Below are 25,857 nucleotides of genomic sequence, written 5' to 3' on the forward strand. Positions count from 1 at the left end.
CCTGTACTCCCCGTATACACTGACCTGTCACGCTGCTGCCTGTACTCCCCGTATACACTGACCTGTCACGCTGCGGCCTTTACTCCCCGTATACACTGACCTGTCACACTGCTGCCTGTACTCCCCATATACACTGTCCTGTCACACTGCTGCCTGTACTCCCCGTATACACTGACCTGTCACACTGCGGCCTGTACTCCCCATATACACTGACCTGCCACACTGCGGCCTGTACTCCCCGTATACACTGACCTGCCACACTGCGGCCTGTACTCCCCGTATACACTGACCTGCCACACTGCGGCCTGTACTCCCCGTATACACTGACCTGTCACACTGCGGCCTGTACTCCCCGTATACACTGACCTGTCACGCTGCGGCCTGTACTCCCCGTATACACTGACCTGCCACACTGCGGCCTGTACTCCCCGTATACACTGACCTGTCACACTGCGGCCTGTACTCCCCGTATACACTGACCTGCCACACTGCGGCCTGTACTCCCCGTATACACTGACCTGTCACACTGCGGCCTGTACTCCCCGTATACACTGACCTGCCACACTGCGGCCTGTACTCCCCGTATACACTAACCTGTCACACTGCGGCCTGTACTCCCCGTATACACTGACCTGTCACGCTGCGGCCTGTACTCCCCGTATACACTGACCTGCCACACTGCGGCCTGTACTCCCCGTATACACTGACCTGTCACACTGCGGCCTGTACTCCCCGTATACACTGACCTGCCACACTGCGGCCTGTACTCCCCGCATACACTGATCTGTCACACTGCGGCCTGTACTCCCCGTATACACTGACCTGTCACACTGCGGCCTGTACTCCCCGTATACACTGACCTGCCACACTGCGGCCTGTACTCCCCGTATACACTGACCTGTCACACTGCGGCCTGTACTCCCCGTATACACTGACCTGTCACGCTGCGGCCTGTACTCCCCGTATACACTGACCTGTCACGCTGCGGCCTGTACTCCCCGTATACACTGACCTGTCACGCTGCTGCCTGTACTCCCCGTATACACTGACCTGTCACGCTGCGGCCTGTACTCCCCGTATACACTGACCTGTCACGCTGCTGCCTGTACTCCCCGTATACACTGACCTGTCACGCTGCGGCCTGTACTCCCCGTATACACTGACCTGTCACGCTGCGGCCTGTACTCCCCGTATACAATGACCTGTCACACTGCAGCCTGTACTCCCCGTATACATTGACCTGTCACACTGCGGCCTGTACTCCCCGTATACACTGACCTGTCACGCTGCGGCCTGTACTCCCCGTATACAATGACCTGTCACACTGCAGCCTGTACTCCCCGTATACATTGACCTGTCACACTGCGGCCTGTACTCCCCGTATACACTGACCTGTCACACAGCAGCCTGTACTCCCCGTATACACTGACCTGTCACACTGCGGCCTGTACTCCCCATATACACAGACCTGTCACGCTGCGGCCTGTACTCCCCGTATACACTGACCTGTCACACTGCGGCCTGTACTCCCCGTATACACTGACCTGTCACACTGCAGCCTGTACTCCCCGTATACACTGACCTGTCACACTGCAGCAGTTGTGTTTTCTTTATACAATATTTACATTCTATAACAGCTAGTCTGTAATAAGCCTCTCCCACCCCGTTATCTGTGCTCTCCCTGTTATTATGTCCCATTATCTGTGCATGCAGCCAGCTGCTGTCTCTTTCCCCAGCAGTCAGAAAGGAAGAATGTGCTGCCTCCATCTCTCGTTCCACCATCTCTGAGTCCTCCCCCTCTCTCTGCAGTTGGTCTGTGTGTTGCCTGTGGTGAATAAAACAGGAATGTCCCCCCCCTCTCCCGGCACGTCACAGCATATGTGTCTCATCCATCCAGCCCATTTCTGTCCCCTTCTCATCATACTTCTCTCTTTCCTCCTATCTTCCTGCATTCCCCTCTCTATCTCTGTCCTTACATCACAGATAATGTGAGTCCCCCACCCTCCTCTTCTCTCTGGTCTTCCCCTCCTCTCCCTCCTCTTCTCTCTGGTCCTCCCCTCCTCTCTGGTCCTCCCCTCCTCTCTGCAGTGCTGAGAATAGTCCAGCCATGAATCCTCTATTAACTCCCAATCTCCTCCTGCTCTCATCAGATCCCCCTCTCCAGCCGGGCGACAGCCCCCCTCCATCTCCTCAGTCGTCGTTACTTATGGGGGGCCCCTATCCCCAGAGCGGGGGTGCCTCTGCTCTGCGCAATGACTTCGGTTCCAACATCAGCGTCCTGAAGACCCTCAATCTGCGGTTCCGTTGCTTCCTGGCCAAGGTGCATGAGCTGGAGAGGAGAAACCGTTCTCTGGAGAGGGCGTTGGAAAGAGCCCAAGGAGCGGGGCCCATCACCCGGGACCAGGCAGTCCAGACCGGCTTTGTGGGGCCCATCTTACCCCCGCCATTACTGGGGCTCACACGTCCATCGCCTAGTCCTCCTCCTCAGCCATGGGTCTACGGGTCAAGGAGGTTGTTGACCAGGTCCGACGTAGGGTCAGTGAGCACCGGATGCAGCGCCTATTGGGGCCATGCCGATGGGGTTGGGGTGCAGATTGACACTATCACCCCTGAGATCAGAGCCCTTTATAATGTCCTGGGGAAGGTGAAGAGGGAGCGAGATGCCTATAGGCAGAGGTAAGTTGGCATGCTTATGTATTATACGCGTACAAGTCCAGAAAATGTATACACCACCTTACAGAGCGGATCTGCTCTCCGGGAAGCCGTAAACTTGCAATAGTCACTCAGGCAGTAGCACAGTACACATCTGCATCGTGCAGGCCTGTCCGTTGCACATAGTGCTGAGACACATATAGAAGAGAGAGATATAGGGACACTTCCAGGGGTGCTTCCTGCAGCCACTGATTTCAGTCCCCAAATCTACATTTAAGGCAGGTAGAGAGATGCGGACTGTTGTGTCCAGGCCCAGTAGCGATTTGCATAGGAAGAGATGTACTTAGGTTTATATAAAGTTCTCCTGTGTATATGATGACGTAAAGTTATATACAGCCGATAGTATATTTAGGATACCCAGGATATGTTTTTGATGACAAAGATTAAAAAGCAAACATACACTCCCAGTCCTAGTGTACGTGTAGGAAATGATCATGCTTTATAATAATACGGAAATATCACTGTCAGCGCTTAGGAAAGAGTCACAAATTTATGTTATAATTGCACAACATATAAATGTACGGTATATATGCATAATGGAGCATACAGAATTTGGTAGGATTCAGGATCCCCTGTGGGAGGTATAATAATTCACTTCCTTAGTACATTGCACTAGTTCTTGTACAACTGTCACAAATCTGCACCTGGATAGACAAGGCTGAGATACACAGGGTGCAATTACTTAGCATGCAGAGCACATAAAACTTTCCGTTCTAGCTTGCGGTGCACAGCTGTATTACTGTTGCACTGCGGTCGAGAGCTGAGTTAGGCAATGTACCTCCTGACTGCATTAACTTCTTACTGTAAGAGGAGGTAATGAGAACTGCATGCAGACAACGCTATATAATACTGTGGCCGTTGTGTAGGGGAAAGTGGGGTGAGACTGGCAGCTGCCAGGGGAAAGTGGGGTGAGAACGGCAGCTGCCAGAGGAAAGTGGGGTGAGACTGGCAGTTACAGGGGGAAAATGGGGTGAGAACGGCAGCTGTCAGGGGAAAGTGGGGTGAAACTGGCAGCTACCAGGGGAAAGTGGGGTGAGACTGCCAGCTGCCAGGAGAAAGTGGGATGAGATTAACAGCTGCAGGGGACAAGAAGGGAGAGACTGGCAACTGCCAGAGGGAATAGGGGTGAGAACGGCAGCTGCCAGGGGAAAGTGGGGTGAGACTGGCAGCTGCCACGGGAATAGGGGTGAGAATGGCAGCTGCCAGGGGAAAGTGGGGTGAGACTGGCAGCTGCCACAGGGAATAGGGGTGAGAACGGCAGCTGCCAGGGGAAAGTGGGGTGAGACTGGCAGTTGCAGGGGGAAAGTGGGGTGAGACTGGCAGCTGCCAGAGGGAATAAGGGTGAGAACGGCCGCTGCCAGAGGAAACTGGGGTGAGACTGACAGTTGCAGGGGGAAAATGGGGTAAGACTGGCAGCTGCCAGAGGGAATAGGGGTGAGAACGGCAGCTGCCAGGGGAAAGTGGGGTGAGACTGGCAGTTGCAGGGGGAAAGTGGGGTCAGATTGGTAGCTGCCAGAGGGAATAAGGGTGAGAACGGCAGCTGCCAGAGGAAACTGGGGTGAGACTGACAGTTGCAGGGGGAAAATGGGGTGAGACTGGCAGCTGCCAGAGGAAATAGGGGTGAGAACGGCAGCTGCCAGAGGAAAGTGGGGTGAGACTGGCAGTTGCAGGGGGAAAATGGGGTGAGACTGGCAGCTGCCAGAGGGAATAAGGGTGAGAACGGCAGCTGCCGGGGGAAAGTGGGGTGAGACTGGCAGCTGCCACAGGAATAGGGGTGAGAACGGCAGCTGCCAGGGGAAAGTCGGGGTGAGACTGGCAGCTGCCACAGGGAATAGGGGTGAGAACGGCAGCTGCCAGGGGAAAGTGGGGTGAGACTGGCAGTTGCAGGGGGAAAGTGGGGTGAGAGGGACTAGGGGTGAGAACGGCAGCTGCCAGAGGAAAGTGGGGTGAGACTGGCAGTTGCAGGGGGAAAATGGGGTGAGAATGGCAGCTGCCGGGGGAAAGTGGGGTGAGAACGGCAGCTGCCAGGGGAAAGTGGGGTGAGACTGGCAGCTGCCGGGGGAAAGTGGGGTGAGACTGGCAGCTGCCGGGGGAAAGTGGGGTGAGACTGGCAGCTGCCGGGGTATAGTCGGGTAAGACTGGCAGCTGCCGGAGGAAAGTGAGGTGAGAGTGGCAGCTGCCAGAGGAAACTGGGGTGAGACTGGCAGCTGCCTTGGGTACAGTGAAATGTGGGCTCAGAGAGCTCTGCCCCTACGCCGTAGCTGCAGTGCATCAGGTTATGGGTTGAGTACATATCATCTCTGTTGCTAGAGTCTGTCCTTAAAGTTACATAGGTGGTCATTCCGAGTTGATTGCAGCCAGCAACTTTTTGCTGCTGCTGCGATCAACTAATCCACACCTATGGGGGAGTGTATTTTAGCTTTGCAGGGCTGCGATCGCTTGTGCAGTCCTGCTCAGCTAAAAAAAAATTCAAGCAGAAGTAGACCAGCCCTATACCTACTTACCCTGTGCGACGTTCTCTGCGATGGCGGGGGCCGGCTTTGATGTCAGACATCCGCCCTCCATTCTGCTGGACACGCCTGCGTTTTCTTCACCACTCCCCGAAAACAGTCTCCAACGCTCCGGATCCGCCCAGGTACGTCTTCTTTCTGTCAATCTTCTTTGCGGCCCGCTCTGCGACCGCTTCCTTCGTTAGACGCAACGTAACCCGGCGACATCGTGCACTGCTGCCACTGCGCATGCGCACTCCGGACCCGTTCGCACTGCAGCGATAAACCGCTGCATGCGAACGGGTCGGAATGATCCCCATAGTTTGTGAGGCTGAGAGGAAATTGCAGGTCTAACAAGTTCAACTTTTTATAGTGTTAATCCAGGGAAAGGTGAAACAAAACCACCACATGACCGTTATCAGATTCAATTCATTGGGGAGTAAATATTCCATTCTGACCTCAAAAGCACAATTGGATTCATTTATTGTATCGGTTAATGTACTAATTAAAGTCACAGGTACCAGTTTAGTCTGTAAAACACTGCATAAAATATAAGCGCTACATAAAAATCTGTTTGTAAGTAAATAGTAAATATGGCGTCCGATCTGTTTTTTTAATCTTGGTAATGAATTTGTCATCACAGCCTTGCGTTGTAAAGAATCCCGCAACTTAACTACCTTTACCGTAAATAACTCTTTCCTCTGCTCCTGGTGAAATTTGTCTTCTCTCTGAATTTTATGAGCCCTTGTCCTCTCTGTGGTTACTGGTTCAAAATGTTCATTGGTAAAAGCTTTGTGCTAACCTCAGGCATAATATAGTATATAATTGTTTATTTAGTAACCTGTAATATATCTGTGACTATAGTATATAATTGTTTATTTAGTAACCTATAATATATCTGTGACAATAAGGACATCTATTAAGGCTCCTTTTTTGCAAAGTAAACAAACCTAGTTGTTCTAGCTTGTTTCATAAATGATGCCTGCATCCCTTTTACTACTGAGGTGGTGAACCACTCTAATCCCCCTATGTCCTTCAGACAGTGAGGTGCACGGAGCTGTACCCCGCATTCAGTATGTGGTGTAACTAGTAACTTATACAGTGGCCATACTAGGTTTGTATGACCGTACATTTAATTCCATCTGCCGTGTTACTATCCTGCTGTGAGGAGATTCATCAGCAGATATGGACCCTTTCTAGGCCAAGTACAAGGTCATTAATAAAAGTAATGGAAAGGACGGGCCCCAGCACTTATCCCTGTGGTATACCACTTACAGCATTAACCCGGTATAAATATATCCCATTAATCAGCACAATGCCTCTGTGATATCACTGCCCCCACTGATTTCGGTCACCTAAGGCATGCCTGTGCTGAGTGTGTGTAACAGCTGCATCAGCCCAATCCATATCTGTAGCAGAGGGTGGGGGGAGTAGCCAGAGTGCGGTCAGGCCTGATGAGGGGGTGGGGGTGGGGGGCGCGGTGGCCCAGGAGAATGCAAGTGACAGTCAGTGTTCCCATAAAGCTGCATGATTTACCTACTAAAATTGGAAATCATGGCAACAAATTTCATGGTGGCCACAATGATCCATTTTAGCGACCTCAGCTGCAGGGACACAGGCTCCCCATGAGAGCCCGTCCCAGAGATCAGTCAGAAGTAAAGTGACCACTGTACTTCTGGGTATGGTCCCCGAAGCCGCTACTGCTCGGTATGGCTTTCCAGCAGCGTATGTGCAATGTGTAGAATGCGCAGTGGGCATTGGGATCCCCTCCAACCCATTTACAAGATCCCTCTCCTGCAGGGCTGCCCCATGAAAGATAAAGGATTAACGCTATCTGAAGATGGCTGAAGCCCACATATGTAATGCGGATCTTGTTACATTCCGTCCCAATGGCGGACAGGTAATGCGAGGGCTAGCAGTCGGAAAGCAGGAGATAGCTATGTGTGGTATATATTTAGTTGATATAATGAATGTCGGCATGTTGACAATACGATTTTCCATGTAACCCTAATCTAGTCCTAATCCTAAAATCAGATGTTGACATTCAGGCTGCATCCCCTGGAGACACATGTTAAATGATCTATTACATGACTTTGTATAATGCAGCAAACCATTGTTTGTACTGTCACCGTTCCTGTGTGTGTGTGCCGTCGTGTTTTCAAAATGTTATTTGAACTCATCGAGAAGCCTGCAGCAGCCGGCAGTGAGCTCGGAGCTCTGATTGTCTAAAACACCCGGCAGAAAGCAAGTAAGAATGCATCTGAAATGGAAGTACACTGCCAGTGGGTATGAGGAAGTACAGTGCCAGTGGATATGAAGACACACACTGCCAGTGGGTATAAGGAAGTACACTGCCAGTGGGTATAAGGAAGTACACTGCCAGTGGGTATGAGGAAGTACACTGCCAGTGGGTATGAGGAAGTACAGTGCCAGTGGATATGAGGACACACACTGCCAGTGGGTATAAGGAAGTACACTGCCAGTGGGTATGAGGAAGTACAGTGCCAGTGGGTATGAGGAAGTACACTGCCAATGGGTATGAGGAAGTACAATGCCAGTGGGTATGAAGAAGTACACTGCCAGTGGGTATAAGGAAGTACACTGCCAGTGGGTATAAGGAAGCACACTGCCAGTGGGTATGAAGAAGTACACTGCCAGTGGGTATAAGGAAGTACACTGCCAGTGGGTATGAGGACACACACTGCCAGTGGGTATGAAGAAGTACACTGCCAGTGGGTATAAGGAAGTACACTGCCAGTGGGTATGAGGACACACACTGCCAGTGGGTATGAGGACACACACTGCCAGTGGGTATGAGGAAGTACACTGCCAGTGGGTATGAGGAAGTACACTGCCAGTGGGTATGAGGACACACACTTCCAGTGGGTATAAGGAAGTACACTGCCAGTGGGTATGAGGACACACACTGCCAGTGGGTATGAGGAAGTACACTGCCAGTGGGTATGAGGACACACACTGCCAGTGGGTATGAGGAAGTACACTGCCAGTGGGTATGAGGAAGTACAGTGCCAGTGGGTATGAGGACACACACTGCCAGTGGGTATGAGGAAGTACACTGCCAGTGGGTATAAGGAAGTACACTGCCAGTGGATATAAGGAAGTACACTGCCAGTGGGTATGAGGAAGCACACTGCCAGTGGGTATGAGGAAGTACAATGCCAGTGGGTATGAAGAAGTACACTGCCAGTGGGTATAAGGAAGTACACTGCCAGTGGGTATGAAGAAGTACACTGCCAGTGGGTATAAGGAAGTACACTGCCAGTGGGTATAAGGAAGTACACTGGCGGTGGGTATGACGACACACTTTCTAGTGGGTATGAAGAAGTACACTGCCATTGGGTATAAGGAAGTACACTGCCAGTGGGTACGAGGACACACACTGCATGTGTGTATGAGCTGGAAGTACACTGCCAGTGGGTATGAGGACACACACTGCCAGTGGGTATGAGGAAGTACTATGCCAGTCGGTATGAGGACACACACTGCCAGTGTGTATGAGGAAGTACAGTGCCAGTGGGTATGAGGAAGTACACTGCTAGGGGGTATGAGGACACACACTGCCAGTGGGTATGAAGAAGTACACTGCCAGTGGGTATAAGGAAGTACACTGCCAGTGGGTATGAGGACACACACTGCCAGTGGGTATGAAGAAGTACACTGCCAGTGGGTATAAGGAAGTACACTGCCAGTGGGTATGAGGACACACACTGCCAGTGGGTATGAGGAAGTACACTGCCAGTGGGTATGAGGAAGTACAGTGCCAGTGGGTATGAGGACACACACTGCCAGTGGGTATGAGGAAGTACACTGCCAGTGGGTATAAGGAAGTACACTGCCAGTGGGTATGAAGACACACACTGCCAGTGGGTATGAGGAAGTACACTGCCAGTGGGTATGAGGACACACACTGCCAGTGGGTATGAGAACACACACTGCCAGTGGGTATGAGGAAGTACACTGCCAGTGGGTATGAGGAAGTACAGTGCCAGTGGGTATGAGGACACACACTGCCAGTGGGTATGAGGAAGTACACTGCCAGTGGGTATAAGGAAGTACACTGCCAGTGGGTATGAGGACACACACTGCCAGTGGGTATGAGGAAGTACACTGCCAGTGGGTATGAGGATGTACAGTGCCAGTGGGTATGAGGAAGTACACTGGCAGTGGGTATGAGGACACACACTGCCAGTAGGTATGAGGAAGTACACTGCCAGTGGGTATGAGGACACACACTGCCAGTGTGTATGAGGAAATACACTGCCAGTGGGTATGAGGACACACAGTCAGTGGGTATGAGGAAGTACACTGCCAGTGGGTATGAGGACACACACTGCCAGTGTGTATGAGGAAGTACACTGCCAGTGGGTATGAGGACACACACTGCCAGTGTGTATGAGGAAGTACACTGCCAGTGGGTATGAGGACACACACTGCCAGTGTGTATGAGGAAGTACAGTGCCAGTGGGTAAGAGTATACGCACTGCCAGTGGGTATGAGGACACACACTGCCAGTGTGTATGAGGACACACACTGCCAGTGTGTATGAGGAAGTACAGTGCCAGTGGGTATGAGGAAATACAGTGCCAGTGGGTATGAGGAAGTACAGTGCCAGTGGGTATGAGGAAGTACACTGCTAGTGGGTATGAGGAAGAACAGAGGATATATGAAGAATGATCCATTCCTCAAGAAATGGCAATTGAAAATGAAATGTGACCAATCTTTAAAAATATGAATTCATGCTCGTGCGCGGCTGCAAATCATTAGTAGGCCCAGGGCAACACATTTGTGGCCCACATAACTCTTTAGAAAATTTTGGAAGTACTTCATAACTATATCCTAAAGGTATAGTGCATGTCCAGACCTATAATTGTTGCCGCCCCCTCCCTAGTCCCTTCACTACATGCCAATTCACCGCTTCCGTAACCTCCCTCTGTAAGCTGAATCCCAAACAACTTATTGTGATTGTTGAACAATTTTGTCTCGCTCTGTAACACCCTCGTGTTTCTTCCCCACCGTGTTCCTGATGTGTGATGGCCCCAGATAACGATATTCCCCTCCTGGGCTTCTTTTACTCAAGGATAAGAAATGTAGTAAGATACCAGGAATTCAGTGTGACCCCAGGCCTTATGTTTTATTATTGATAAATAGGTTTGTTTGATCTTCCTCTATAACTGTGCAAATTGCAGTCTAGTCTGAGAGTATTTTCTATAAAGTCCTGGTATCTTCCAGATGGCCTTTTGTATAATGTTATACCGTACGCTGTTATTCTTGTCGGGCAGCACAGTGAAAATATCTTGTGACTATTTCTTATTCCTGCCCTTTTCATCTCCCGCATGAGCTACTGTAACCTTTCACTCTTCAGTCTTCCTCTCTCCTACCTCTCCTCTATTAAACCTATCCACAGTGATGCTGCCGCCCACCTCGCCCTCCTATCTCGTTGCTCTGATCAACCCCTCCTCTACTGCAACTCTTTCACTAGTATGTAGTCAAACTGTCGACATTCAAACGGCCAACACCAGAATGTCAACATCGTCTGGATGCCACCATTGGCGTTATGTCACTTATCAAAATGTCAACGTGAATGTCATATTGTCAACACTGTGAATGATGACAGCACCCGTTAGTATTAGGGTTACGGTTAGGCTGCCGGTAGGGTTACAGTTAGGCTGTGTCGACATTATGACTGTCAAATTGTCAACATTGTGAATGTCAAACCACACAATGACGACAGCACCCGTTAGTATTAGGGTTAGGGTTAAGGTTAGGCTGCCGTTAGGGTTACGGTTAGGCTCCTGTTAGGGTTAAGGTTAGGCAGTGGTTAGGGTTATGGTTAGGCTGTGGTTTGGGTTAAGGATAGGCAGTGGTTAGGGTTATGGTTAGGCTGCGGTTTGGGTTAAGGATAGGCAGTGGTTAGGGTTATGGTTAGGCTGTGGTTTGGGTTAAGGATAGGCAGTGGTTAGGGTTACGGTTAGGCTGCTGTTTGGGTTAAGGATAGGCAGTGGTTACGGTTAGGGTAAAGGTTAGGCAGTGGTTAGGGTTATGGTTAGGCTGTGGTTTGGGTTAAGGATAGGCAGTGGTTAGGGTTACGGTTAGGCTGTGGTTTGGGTTAAGGATAGGCAGTGGTTAGGGTTACGGTTAGGGTAAAGGTTAGGCAGTGGTTAGGGTTATGGTTAGGCTGTGGTTTGGGTTAAGGGCAGGCAGTGGTTAGGGTTATGGTTAGGCTGTGGTTTGGGTTAAGGATAGGCAGTGGTTAGGGTTATGGTTAGGCTGTGGTTTGGGTTAAGGATAGGCAGTGGTTAGGGTTACGGTTAGGCTGTGGTTTGGGTTAAGGATAGGCAGTGGTTAGGGTTACGGTTAGGGTAAAGGTTAGGCAGTGGTTAGGGTTATGGTTAGGCTGTGGTTTGGGTTAAGGGTAGGCAGTGGTTAGGGTTATGGTTAGGCTGCTTAATTGCACACAAAAAGTCAACATGGCGATTGCCGACATCCTGGCAGTGTCGACATGTCAATTTTACATCACACCCCTCTCCCTGGCTCTCCTTTCCCTAGAGAAACCAGTTTAAGCTTCTCATCCTCACTTTCAGTCACTCGTCCAAATCCTACATCTCTGACCATATCTCAGTCCCTCTCACCCTCTCTACTCGCCCTGTTTCCTTGCTTTCTGTTCTCGAAGCATATAAAGGGGCTTATTAAGAGCTGCGTGCAATTTGGGGCGCATTGCATGCTCAGGAATAAATGCGGATCTCCATCTCTATTCAGAGTTGGCCGCACGACCCTGTACAATCTCTTGTGAAAGTAACCGCCATCACTTTCAGCGCGCATTTGCAATAGTCCCATCCTTGGTGCAAGAGTTCCCTCTGAAATCATATCCCTGCGTATGCTTCCCTCCAAATAGCGCACAATTCTGTATACACCCTCGCGGAGCTCATCCTACATGGGAACGCCTCTTTGCTCAACTTAGTTGTCAGTGGAAACGCGACTGAGATGCGTAAGATTCTGATTCGTCCATAGTTGCTCAAAGTTACGTCATACGTTGCTTAACAATCGCCAAATTCTGTCCTCAGAGCAGACCTCCATGTACCTCTGTATCAGCACCAATGGGGGAGTGGGCACCACTAGCGATGTAGTGGGTATACACCGGATGTATTGAAGAATTTGTCATTACAAATGGTCGTTATCGGCAAATTCATTTAAAATGTCGTCTTGTGCGTACCTGGCTTAAGCCATAAGCCACCTGAAATGTGAGGAGATTGTGCAGTATTTCGGCTGCAAATCACTTTCTGCTTTGTGCATTTAATGCTTCAATATAAATGTGCTTTCTAATAGTGCCATTGGCTGAGGCCTCCTGGGTGCGGATTTGGATCATTTCCTAACTGAGCTTTCCGGTATCCGGACTCCAGGTCGACAGCACAAAGGTCGACACACCTTAGGTCGACGCCAATTGGTCGACACACCTTAGGACGACATGGACAAAAGGTCGGCAGGAACAAGGTCGACATGGAAAAAGGTCGATATGAGTTTTTCACGATTTTTTTCTTTTTTTGAACCTTTTCATACTTAACGATCCACGTGGACTACGATTGGAACGGTAAAGTGTGCCGAGCGAAGCGGTAGCGGAGCGAAGGCACCATGCCCGAAGCATGGCGAGCGAAGTGAGCCATGCGAGGGGACGCGGTGCACTAATTGGGGTTCCCGGTCACTCTACGAAGAAAACGACACAAAAAAAACCTCATGTCGACCTTTTTCCATGTCGACCTTGTTCCTGTTGACCTTTTGTCCATGTCGACCTTTTGTCCATGTCACCCTAAGGTGTGTTGACCAATCGGCATCGACCTAAGGTGTGTCGACCTTTGTGCTGTCGACCCTCAGTCCCAGACCCGAGCTTTCCACCGTCCTGCGTCGGCTCTGCTCGGAATGTGCGTGTAGTGAGGGTATATTATAGAACCCGCGCTGGGCTGAGCACTCACCTTACCTGTAACACATCAGTGTTCACCTCCAATGCTGCACTTACTAACACGACAGTGATAATCACTGGTCTGTCGTCTATACTGCAATCTCTCCTCCCTGCTATTCCAGGTAACGGCCTGTTTATCAGTAAATGAGCAGTATAGCTATATCTCCATCTCAGATACTTTACCTGTAACTGATACCTGCTATTTCGGCAGATGTGCCAGGTGATACCACTCCTGGAGCAGGACGGGGCGGCTGAAGGCTTCCATCATGTGCGAATGTATGCAGGCCTGGAGCTATAAAAGCGTCGCTTTGGATAAGACAGAAAGGCCTCGGAGTCTTACTGAGAGGGAGTTATTATTAGAATTGCGATTTTTAAATCTCGCGCCTCAGCGCTGACTGACAGGTGGTCCTGGGGGCAGAGCCGGCCCTAACCAATATGATGCCCTAGGCAAGATTTTGGCTGCTGCCCCCTAGCACCGCCGCTAGTTCTGAAGGAGATACCTGGCATGAGTCAGCTGGCAGCTCTGCTAACGTCGGGCGCCTTTTGTTTATGAAAATGCATCTTATTTGCATTACTTTGTGGCTAGGATGCACAAGCAGCTTCTGCTGATTAAAATGATATGCAGCATGCCTATATACTGTGTACGACTGTGGCTGTATCTGCATACGAAATGCTACATTACAGTGATTTCCAGCAATACACTGCAACGTAGCATTTCTTATGCAGATACAGCCGCAGTCACACACAGAATATAGGCATGCCGCATATCATTTTAATCAGCAGAAGCTGCTGGTGCCCCTAAGCATACCAAATGCCCTAGGCATTTGCCTAGTTTGCCTATACCTAAGGCCGACTCTGCCTGGGGGGAATCAAACGTATTTTTATTTGATTTTTTTAAATTGCTACTTGTCGTTAGAGTTTGTGTGCTGCTGGCGTTCGAGTCAGCGTCTGTGCACGGATACAGAAATAATACAGCTGACAGTTACGAGGCACAGTAGTTATACTGATAGCACAGGGCTGGTATTTGCAGTTTTATAATACAATATAGGAAAGGCCCACTGAAATGCATTACACTTATTTCCTATGTTACTATGGCCTTCATCGCACATGTGTGTTTTATGGGGGTCATTCCGAATTGATCGCTCGCTAGCAGTTTTTAGCAGCCGTGCAAACGCTATGCCACCGCCCACTGGGAGTGTATTTTAGCTTAGCAGAAGTGCGAACGAAAGGATCGCAGAGCAGCTACAAAATAATTTTGTGCAGTTTCAGAGTAGCTGCAGACCTACTCAGCGCTTGCGATCACTTCAGACTGTTCAGTTCCTGTTTTGACGTCATGAACACGCCCTGCGTTTGCCCAGCCACGCCTGCGTTTTTCCTAGCATGCCTGCGTTTTTCTGAACACTCCCTGAAAACGGTCAGTTGACACCCAGAAACGCCCTCTTCCTGTCAATCACTCTGCGGCCAGCAGTGCGACTGAAAAGCTTCGCTAGACCTTGTGTGAAACTACATCGGCTTTTGTAAAAGTACGTCGCGCGTGTGCATTGCGCCGCATACGCATGCGCAGAAGTGCCGCTTTTTTGCCTAATTGAAGCGCTGCAAACAACGGCAGCTAGCGATCAACTCAGAATGACCACCTATATCATGGACCAGTCAACAAGAACAACTAACATCTTATGGGCTGTTTCAGATTCTGTTACAACCGCGGCCATTTTTGCTGCGGTTGTGCCTGTAACTTTATGGTAATGTCACTACAAAGCCTTTCCCTGGGGTACATCCATGCATCCGAATGTGCAAGACTGAGATGCCCACGTCTGCAGACCCTAAAATACCACCTGGTGCATCTTTAGAAGCCACCATCGGTGCACCATCAAAGCTTACACCAGCCTAACGGTAGGTGACGCTTCTCTGTCTTAGTATGGCCTCCAATGTGCCCGCTGCAACGCCAACACATATGCAGAGAAAACACTTCGCTCCACTGTGTCCGCCATCTCTACTGCGTCCAACTCACATCGTAGTATCCACATATCTGATCTTCAGCTCAGCTGCAGCGCAGTGAACAATGGCACAAAACATCAGCACCGTTTATTAAATATGAAGAAGAAAAAAGACAAAATAAATAACTTTAAAAATTTTCTGGAATGTTCCAAATATGTCCTATCACATATCACAGTGATGATTCATCTCCAGTGTGATTGAATTAAAATCATTTTAGTGATTCAGTTGATCAGAATGTAAGTCTCTAGCGAGATATGAGACGCCCAAGAGCTTTTAGTTTAAAATTAGCTCAAGTTTATATGTGCATACTTAGTAGTATATATAGCCTATGCATGTATCGTATATTTTATTATTAATATTACTGCAGTTCTGCTCCCAACTAATCTATACATCAGGAACACTGATAGTGCATACTTGCCAATTCTCCCTGAATGTCAGGGAGACTCCCTGAAATAGTAGCAATCTCCCTAACTCCCTGACTAGCAATCTCCCTAATTGCACCTTAGCCCAATTATGCAGCTGTTTTATTCTTGGGGGGGGGGAAAGGAAATCTGGAATATATACATTCAAATGTGATCCTGTGTGTCATTTCCCTGCATTGGCTATAAGACACACTGGCGCAAATGTATAAAGTCCTAAAAAGTGATAACGTGGAGACGGATAAAGGGTGATAAAGTACCAGCCAACCAGCTCCTAGCTGTCATTTATCAAACACAGCCTGTGACATGGCAGTTAGAGGCTGATTGGCTGATACTTTATCACTCTTTGAGGCCTATTTATTAACATTGGTGGTCATTCCGAGTTGTTCGCTCGGTAATTTTCTTCGCATCGCAGCGATTTTCCGCTAATTGCGCATGCACAATGTTCGCACTGCGACTGCGCCAAGTAAATTTGCTATGAAGTTTGGTATTTTACTCGCGGCATTGCAAGGTTTTTTCTTCGTTCTGGTGATCGTAATGTGATTGACAGGAAGTGGGTGTTTCTGGGCGGAAACTGGCCGTTTTATGGGAGTGTGTGTAAAAACGCTACCGTTTCTGGGAAAAACGCGGGAGTGGCTGGAGAAACGGAGGAGTGTCTGGGCGAACGCTGGGTGTGTTTGTGACGTCAAACCAGGAACGACAAGCACTGAACTGATCGCACTGGAAGAGTAAGTCTCGAGCTACTCAGAAACTGCACAGAGAAGTCTTTTCGCAATATTGCGAATCTTTCGTTCGCAATTTTGATAAGCTAAGATTCACTCCCAGTAGGCGGCGGCTTAGCGTGTGCAATGCTGCTAAAAGCAGCTTGCGAGCGAACAACTCGGAATGAGGGCCATTATTTTTACTAAAATAAAGTGAAAAAGGGTTGAGTTGTTGCTCAAAGCAACCAATCAGATTCAGGGGGACATTTACTAAGCAGAGCGTAGAAGTAGGGAAATTGCAGAGTCAGGTGCGCCAGATGGACAATTTTGGCTGAAAAAATGGGGATATGATTATAATAACACTCAGGCTAGTTGATTTTAAATAACAATTATGTTTTTTATTTAAACTAAAAATTACATCTGTATATACACAAACTGAGATCTTGCACAGTTGTGTCTGGATTGTTGTTAGTAGGTAGGGGAAGGGGATTGTGATATTGGGGGATGAGGACACTTCAGGTTGGTGGCGTCCCACCTCTGTAGTGTCTATGGTTTGTTTGAAATGTTCAGAGCCTATGGTCAGTGCTGGTATGTAAGTCCGTCTGGTAGAGAATGAAAAACAAAACAAAAAGCAAAAACAAAAGATAGGGGTACCCCCGGAGGGTCGGTGCGGCAAGGGATCTTATTGGTGGCTAATCGTTAGGTAGTGAGGGCTCTGGGCATACCGTCCGCCCCTGTGCTCTGACAGTTCACTGTGTCGCTTTTCTAAGCGCACAGTGACTGTCTATGCGAATGGGGAAGCGGTCACCGTCTTGGAGAGGAGAGAAGACAACTGCTTCTAGCCCTGATGGGCTGTCTGCTGTGCCTTCTCCTCTCCTACAGAGTCCCTTACCTTATCTTCGTAGCCCCGTCTTGTATCCTCTTGCCGTCGGCCTGCTCCGTTCTCCTGCAGCGTCGCCGTTCTCCTCTCACTTCCGGGTTTGTTCAGGTCACGTGTTCAGGTCACGTGACCGCGGCGTTCTCCTTCTGTGGGGCGGCTGTTCTTCTTCGTCTGTCCTTGTTCCTCTCTCTCTTTAGGCTCTGTTAAAGTTGAAGTAAATAGCTGAAGTATTCTGCAAACAGTCTGGTGGTGTGTTTCCAACGCGTATCGGCCCGTTGCGGCCTTCGTCAGGGAATGTTTTTGCTTTTTGTTTTGTTTTTCATTCTCTACCAGACGGACTTACATACCAGCACTGACCATAGGCTCTGAACATTTCAAACAAACCATAGACACTACAGAGGTGGGACGCCACCAACCTGAAGTGTCCTCATCCCCCAATATCACAATCCCCTTCCCCTACCTACTAACAACAATCCAGACACAACTGTGCAAGATCTCAGTTTGTGTATATACAGATGTAATTTTTAGTTTAAATAAAAAACATAATTGTTATTTAAAATCAACTAGCCTGAGTGTTATTATAATCATATCCCCATTTTTTCAGCCAAAATTGTCCATCTGGCGCACCTGACTCTGCAATTTCCCATATCTAGATTGAAGTTAGAGGTACTTCAAAAAAGAGGTTGCAGCCTGAGGACAATTTAAGATACTCTTATATACGAGCGCTGGACATCCTTCCTTCAGAGCGTAGAAGTAAGCCGGTGGAGAAGTTGCCCCATCAACCAATCAGCAGATCTGTATAATTTTACAGTATGCAAATTATAGATGTTACTTCAGTGCTGATTGGTTGCCATGGGCAACTTCTCCACTGGCTCACTTCTCCGCTCTTATCACTGCTTAGTAAATGTCCCCCTCTGTCACTTATCTAGCACAGTTTTTTACATGACAATTAGAAGCTGATTTGTTGCTTTGGGCAGATTCTCCACTTTTTCTCCCTCCAAGGCTGGATACATCCCACCCAAAAAAGTCTGGAGTGTGATTTATTTGGTGTACAAACGTTACAGTCACTAATGAGGAGCCCCATTTTGTCCCTTCACTGGCCCAGTATTATACCTCTTCCCTCAAAATGGCGGACGTGCCACTGACTGTTACCACGGCGACACAACAGGAGCTGCTCCAGTATTTATCATGGGATTTGAAAAGAAAACCAACATGGAAGGCGATAGTTAATATATTAAATTATTATTTTTATAACATATTCTGAAGCAAAATATAAATAAATTCAGGTCATAAAGGTGACGCAGACCCCTCGAGCAAAGGTATTTTGTAACCACATATTTGCGCAGATTAATCTAGAAAGTAAACAGAATAAGATCAGGATAATGTGTTTGCCTTTTAGATATGTTCATATGAAGCCTCTCACGTGTAAACCCGAATTGGCAGGGACGGATTGCTCCTTTGGAGTGTAAGACATGGTACAAATTACATTTTTTGAGGCTGGCCAGTGCACAGTACTACTCACCTCATACTGGGGGAGATGTACCAAACGTTGGAGAGAGATAAAGTACCAGCCAATCCGCTCCTAACTGCCATGTTACAGTCTGTGTTGGAAAAAAGGGATCTGATTGGTTGGTAATTCATCTCTGTCCACTTTATTTCTCTCCAAGGCTTAGTACATAGACCCCTGTGTTTGGAAAATGACGGTTAGTGGTACTTTATCTCCAAGCCTCTGTATGGCCTGAGACGGTGTAAGCATCTGGTCTGGACCCTGTGACCTGCAAATGTCCCTCATTATGGTGGGTCCAGCAGTAACATTCCTTTTAGGGCTAGCTTCAGCAGTTAGATGATATTAGGGGAGATTTATCAAACCTTGGAGAGAGATAAAGTGCCAGCCAATCAGCTCCAACTGCCATGCAACAGGCTGTGTTTCAAAAATGACAGGAGCTGATTGGTTGCTACTTTATCTCTCTCCAATCTTTGATACATCTCCCCCATTATGTGATAATATTGGCTGTTGTGCGATAATATTGGCTGTTGTGCGATGTACTGGGGGGGGGGGGGGGGGGACTGTGACATCACTAAGCCCCGCCCCCACATAGGGAAATGCCGCGATTCGCGGGTCCGCGGGAAGTGGGCGGGGCTAAAATGACGCGATTTGCGTCATTTTAACCCCTTCTCCACCCGATGGACCCGCAAATTTGCGGGAGGTTATCTCTCCATCCTGCTCGCATCACTAGGGTGCGAGCAGGATGCGGGAGACCTGCCCACTCTTCCGGGGGTGCGGGAGGCTACCCCAAAAAACGGGAGCCTCCCGCAGCTTCCGGGAGAGTAGGTAAGTATGCGTTAAGCTTGGTGACCCATCATTGTATCCCTTGGTCTGTTCCGGTGTCCTATCTGCAATAGGCTACTGGTTTTGTGTTCCTTTTGTCCAACTTTGATTGTCTGTTATTGGTAACGATAGAGGGTATGTAAAGACCAATTAGAAAACTACAGGGGATATTTAGCAAAGTTTGGAGAGAGATAAAGTGTAGAGAGATAAAGTACCAACCAATCAGCTCCTGTCATTTTTCAAACACAGCCTATAAAGTGGCAGTTAGGAGCTGATTGGCTGGTAGTTTTTCTAGAGATAAAGTACCAACCAATCAGCTCCTGTCATTTTTCAAACACAGCCTATAAAATGGCAGTTAGAAGCTGATTGGCTGGTAGTTTTTCTCTCTCCACTTTATCTCTTTCCAAGCTTTGATAAATCTCTCTCTCTCTCTCTAGAGAGAGAGAGAGAGAGAGAGAGAGAGAGAGAGAGAGAGAGAGATTTATCATATATATATTTAAAAAAGACAGAGAGAGTGAATAAAATCAGATTTCTCTTTCCGAGGCACGTGTCTGCTCTGTCACCTCATGTTCCCGTTTTCATACAGTATATGGTCGCTGTGTGGGCAGTCTGTCCAGGCCCTCACTCATTTCTCCTTTATCTTAGATAACTACGGGAAGCAGTAACCTTACCGGCGGCCGGGATCCTGGCGGTTGCTATGCCAACACCGGGATCCCGAAGAAGGACGTTATCCCGGCGTCTACATACCGACGCCAAATGGGATGCCGGCGTCACAGTACCGACAGCGGTATCCCGAACGTCCTGGCATCTTGCCGTGGGGAGGGAGGGGGGGTTAGGTTTAGGCAGGAGGAGGGGGTTAGGGTTAGGCTGCAGGGCCGAGAAGGTTAGGGACCGGGGAGGGAGGGTTAGGCACATAGAAGGGAAGGTTAGGGTTAGGGACCGGGGAGGGAGGGTTAGGCACATAGAAGGGAAGGTTAGGGTTAGGGTTAGGGACCAGGGAGGGAGGGTTAGGCACATAGAAGGGAAGGTTAGGGACCTGGGAGGGAGGGTTAGGCACATAGAAGGGGAGGTTAGGGTTAGAGATCGGGGAGGGAGGGTTAGGCACATAGAGGGGAAGGTTAGGGTTAGGGACCGGGGAGGGAGGGTTAGGCATGTAGAAGGGGAGGTTAGGGTTAGGGACCGGGGAGGGAGGGTTAGGCACATAGAAGGGAAGGTTAGGGTTAGGGACCGGGGAGGGAGGGTTAGGCATGTAGAAGGGGAGGTTAGGGTTAGGGACTGGGGAGGGAGGGTTAGGCATGTAGAAGGGGAGGTTAGGGTTAGGGACCGGGGAGGGAGGGTTAGGCATGTAGAAGGGGAGGTTAGGGTTAGGCATGTAGAAGGGGAGGTTAGGGTTAGGCATGTAGAAGGGGAGGTTAGGGTTAGGGACCGGGGAGGGAGGGTTAGGCATGTAGAAGGGGAGGTTAGGGTTAGGGACCGGGGAGGGAGGGTTAGGCATGTAGAAGGGGAGGTTAGGGTTAGGCATGTAGAAGGGGAGGTTAGGGTTAGGGACCGGGGAGGGAGGGTTAGGCATGTAGAAGGGGAGGTTAGGGTTAGGGACCGGGGAGGGAGGGTTAGGCATGGAGAAGGGGAGGTTAGGGTTAGGCATGTAGAAGGGGAGGTTAGGGTTAGGGACCGTGGAGGGAGGGTTAGGCATGTAGAAGGGGAGGTTAGGGTTAGGCATGTAGAAGGGGAGGTTAGGGTTAGGCATGTAGAAGGGGAGGTTAGGGTTAGGGACCGTGGAGGGAGGGTTAGGCATGTAGAAGGGGAGGGTTAGGCATGCGCCTCGGGTGCAGGATTTGAGGGGGCGCCAAGGAGTTACAGAGAAACAGTTTTTGTTTTGTTTTTTTTACTGGTAGTGCTGTGCTGCTCCAGTGAGACAGAAGACAGCTCTCAGGGCAATGTATCTGACCCACCTGTCTGCCCGCAGCTGGCTGCGACGCTGTGCGGGTGAGCTCCAGTACCTGGGATCTTTCCTATGTAGGCTTCTGTCTTAAACTCTCTTCTTTGCTATGCAGTGCTGCGACTAGCGTGCGGTGCACCGTACAAGCTAGAAACGCACTGTGCTCCCAGTTAGCAGTATCAACCTCTGCTTTGCCTCCCAGATGGGGGGATTTGGTGTAGCTTATAGTGTGGTGTAGTGCAGTGATGTAGTGTACCAAATAGGGTATATAGTGTAGTAATGTATTGCAGTAAAAAGGGGCATGTAGTGCACTGATGTGGTGTAGCATATAAGGCAGGGGTGGGGAACCTCAGGCCCGCAGAGCCACTTGATCCGGCCCGGCCAGGCTCACCTAACCAAGGGAGATGCAGGGTGCCCGCTGAGATTTTGTTACTAGCAGATGCCCGGCTTCTTCCCCTCGGCAACAGCCGGATGTAGGAGCTCACTCCTGAACTCCGGCTTCCGGCTCTGGCAGTGTGTGTGCAGCTGTGCGGTGCTATGGGAGAGATGTCATGACATCTCTCCCATAGTTCTGAGGAGCGGACGGCCAGGCGGAGGGTAACAGTCCGGGAGCAGGAGTGGGGCTCGTGAGTATTTTTTTTCTTTTCTTTTAATGTGTGTGTGTGTGTAGGCGTCGCTACTAGGGGGCATAACAAGTGACTGGGGTCATATCTAACGAGCATAAGTGACTGGGGGCTTAACTACTGACTTGAGGCATAACTACTGGGGGCATATCTACCAGGGGCAGGCTAATTTTTAAATTGATAATTTTTGTATGGCCCCCGAAGGATTTTATAAATATTCAAATGGCCCTTGGTAGAAAAAAGGTTCCCCACCCCTGATATAAGGGGATGTAGCGTAGCGATGTAGTATAGCATATAGGGTATGTAGTGCAGTGCATAGGGGCATGTAGTGTAGTGATGTATTTCAGCGTGTACGGGATGTAGTATAGCGATGTAGTGCAGTGCATAGGGGCATGTAGTGTAGTGATGTATTTCAGCGTGTAGGGGAAGTAGTATAGCGATGTAGTGCAGTGCATAGGGGCATGTAGTATAGTGATGTAGTGCAGCGTGTACGGGATGTAGTATAGTGATGTAGTGCAGTGCATAGGGGCATGTAGTATAGTGATGTAGTGCAGCGTGTACGGGATGTAGTATAGTGATGTAGTGCAGTGCATAGGGGCATGTAGTGTAGTGATGTATTTCAGCGTGTACGGGATGTAGTATAGCGATGTAGTGAAGTGGAGAGGGGCATGTAGTGTAGTGATGTATTTCAGCGTGTAGGGGAAGTAGTATAGTGATGTAGTGCAGTGCATAGGGGCATGTAGTATAGTGATGTAGTGCAGCGTTTAGGGGAAGTAGTATAGTGATGTAGTGCAGTGCATAGGGGCATGTAGTATAGTGATGTAGTGCAGCGTTTAGGGGAAGTAGTATAGTGATGTAGTGCAGTGGATAGGGGAATGTAGTGCAGTGATGAAGTGTTATGATATAGTGCAATGTATGGGGAAACACAGAGGAGCATGTAGTATAGTGATGTAGTGCAGCGTTTAGGGGAAGTAGTATAGTGATGTAGTGCAGTGCATAGGGGCATGTAGTATAGTGATGTAGTGCAGCGTTTAGGGGAAGTAGTATAGTGATGTAGTGCAGTGCATAGGGGCATGTAGTATAGTGATGTAGTGCAGTGTTTAGGGGAAGTAGTATAGTGATGTAGTGCAGTGGATAGGGGAATGTAGTGCAGTGATGAAGTGTTATGATATAGTGCAATGTATGGGGAAACACAGAGGAGCATGTAGTATAGTGATGTAGTGCAGCGTTTAGGGGAAGTAGTATAGTGATGTAGTGCAGTGCATAGGGGCATGTAGTATAGTGATGTAGTGCAGCGTTTAGGGGAAGTAGTATAGTGATGTAGTGCAGTGCATAGGGGCATGTAGTATAGTGATGTAGTGCAGCGTTTAGGGGAAGTAGTATAGTGATGTAGTGCAGTGGATAGGGGAATGTAGTGCAGTGATGAAGTGTTATGATATAGTGCAATGTATGGGGAAACACAGAGGAGCATGTAGTTGCTCACGCTGGCGTAGCATGTGACACATGGGGCATTTGAGGCACATAGGGGAATATTGTCCAATAGTGTCCCCTTTTTTCAAAACTTTTGATAATCTGATTATTTTACTGTGATAGGGTTTGTTTGTCTGTTTTTTTTTGTTTTGCATGGGTTGTTTTTTTTAGTGGGGGGGGGGGGGGGGGGGGGGGGTTGGTGCCAAATTACTGCCTTGCCCCGGGTGACATAAATCCTAATTTCGGCCCTGCACACACACACACGTATAAAATACAAGGATTTGTAGCTGACTGTGTGACGTGTTTATTCCAGATGGGAGGAAGAATATTCTGCTCGCGTACAGCTGCAGCAGAGGGTGACAGAGCTGGATGAGGTGAGTGCGTCTCCCCGCCTGTCTGTTCTGTATGTCATATACATGTATATACTGTGCTGTGTATCACTCCTCCATCACCTTATCTGCCTATATAGATTGGGAATGATAAGCAGATGAATACGTATCTGTAACATGGGGTATTCACACGGTAACTCACCCTTCTACTGTAGCAGCGGATGGACCTCTCTCTACAATACAACATATTGTAACACTTCAATCTTTCTCTTTTATAATTTGTTACAAATCCCTCGTAATGTCCGGGTTCCTCTATTAGTACAGAACTTCATCAGCAAACACTGTAGATACTCTGTAGATATAACAGCGGTACTGCAGCCATTAATCCATAATCAGAAGTGTTACATGTGCAATAATTACCTGCCGTGTTACAGACTGTGTAGAGCTGATGGGGCTTTATATCTCTCCACTTTATCTCTCTCTATGGTTTGATAAATACTCCCCCTTAGCCACAAGCAGCCGCTATAATAGGATCCAGGTGACAGACGTTTATGTTGTTCATGGAAAACACTGACTAGGATAGCAAAAATTTATAACGTCAGTATATTGTAACAGCCCTTCCGCTGCCATTACCAAGCACAATGATTTCTCTCATCAACATCCCCCCCAGAGCATGATTAAGAACACATGGGGCCCTGCCCCGGGCAGTATAACCCCCCCCTCCATTTGACAAAAAAATAAAATAAAAATTACTTGAGTAATTCAGACCCCTAGTGCTAGAACAGGCTGGAACCATAGGGGGTAATCCAGATCCGATCGGAGATGTACTAAATTTAGCACATCTACGATCAGTTCCTCTGACATGCGGGGGGACGCCTAGCACAGGCATAATCCGCCTCGCATGTCAGACCCTACCCCCCTGTTAGCATCTCACTGGGCTTCCAGGGGTGCGCACTCAAAGTGCGCACTCCACAAAGGGATTCAGACTTCGATCACTGCCGCCGCTGCAGCGATCCAGTCTGAATTACCCCTTTAGTTTGCCTAATGGATGATACGGTTCTGGTTTTCAGCCTTGTATTTATACAATCAGGAAATATTGTTTATGTTTGTTAACCTGGGGCATTACACAAGGCTGCTGTATGGATACAGTTGTATCCAAGATGGAGATACAGCACATATGTTATATTCCAAAACCTGACTTATATTATATATACATTACTGAAAAGCACAGACAAACGACAAACCAATGTGTTTCTTAAAAGTTGCTAGCGGGTATGTATAAGCGAGCTACGTAAATGATTGGAGATCACCTGTTACCCACAGTCTGCTGACTGGTATTATCATTATCCTGACAACATATTACATGTCATTTGAATGTATAATTATTACACCTGGGAACGTAGTTTATCCTATAATTTAGCGGGGACCCTCCACTCCAATAACTTATATTTTACCAAAAAGCGGACGTACTGAACCTGTTCTTAGGGTAAGGCTAGTCGGCAATGGCCGCAGTCAGTGTCTCTCGGCAGCCATGTGACAGGGCATTTCCCCATTACAGGCCCCTCATTCCATTTGTATTTTCCAAGCATTCTGTGTGTGTCTTGGCCTCCTAGAATGGGGACAGCCTGTTCCTGCTTGCTGAGTCCTCATTATTAGGAGACCGTAGTCCGTGAGGAGGGGGCAAACACTGGGGGGAGATGTATAAAAGTTTGGAGAGACACAGTCATATGACAGGCTGTGTTTGAAAAACGACAAAAGCTGATTGGTTGGTACTTTATCTCTCACTATTTTATCTCTCTCCAAGGTTTGATACATCTCCTTCTGGGGTAGCAGTCAATAAGTGCTCCGGGCTTGGAAAAGATGAAGGAAACAACTCTTGGGGTAATAATTGATGCAAAATGATTGCAATAAAATTCAGCAATTTAGTGATAATACTACATAAAAACATAAAACATCTCAAAGTGACAAATAGCAACAGAGCACTACAAACAGGTAATCC

The 25,857-nt window shown here is 48.6% G+C and overlaps 1 protein-coding gene across 1 annotated transcript in view; it reads left to right on the forward strand.

Annotated features, from left to right (window-relative positions):
• The first annotated feature begins 1,915 nt into the window (after nt 1-1,915).
• Nucleotides 1,916-25,857, forward strand: part of IFFO1 (intermediate filament family orphan 1) — a 44,713-nt gene continuing 20,771 nt past the window's right edge. The window contains exons 1-2 of the mRNA XM_063962431.1: nt 1,916-2,676; nt 23,843-23,903. Of these exons, the coding sequence (XP_063818501.1) occupies nt 2,108-2,676; nt 23,843-23,903 (630 nt within the window). The 5' untranslated portion in view covers nt 1,916-2,107. The remainder of the gene's footprint in view (nt 2,677-23,842; nt 23,904-25,857) is intronic.

The sequence above is a fragment of the Pseudophryne corroboree genome, chromosome 3 (genome assembly GCF_028390025.1).
Source record: "Pseudophryne corroboree isolate aPseCor3 chromosome 3, aPseCor3.hap2, whole genome shotgun sequence".
NCBI lineage: Eukaryota > Metazoa > Chordata > Amphibia > Anura > Myobatrachidae > Pseudophryne > Pseudophryne corroboree.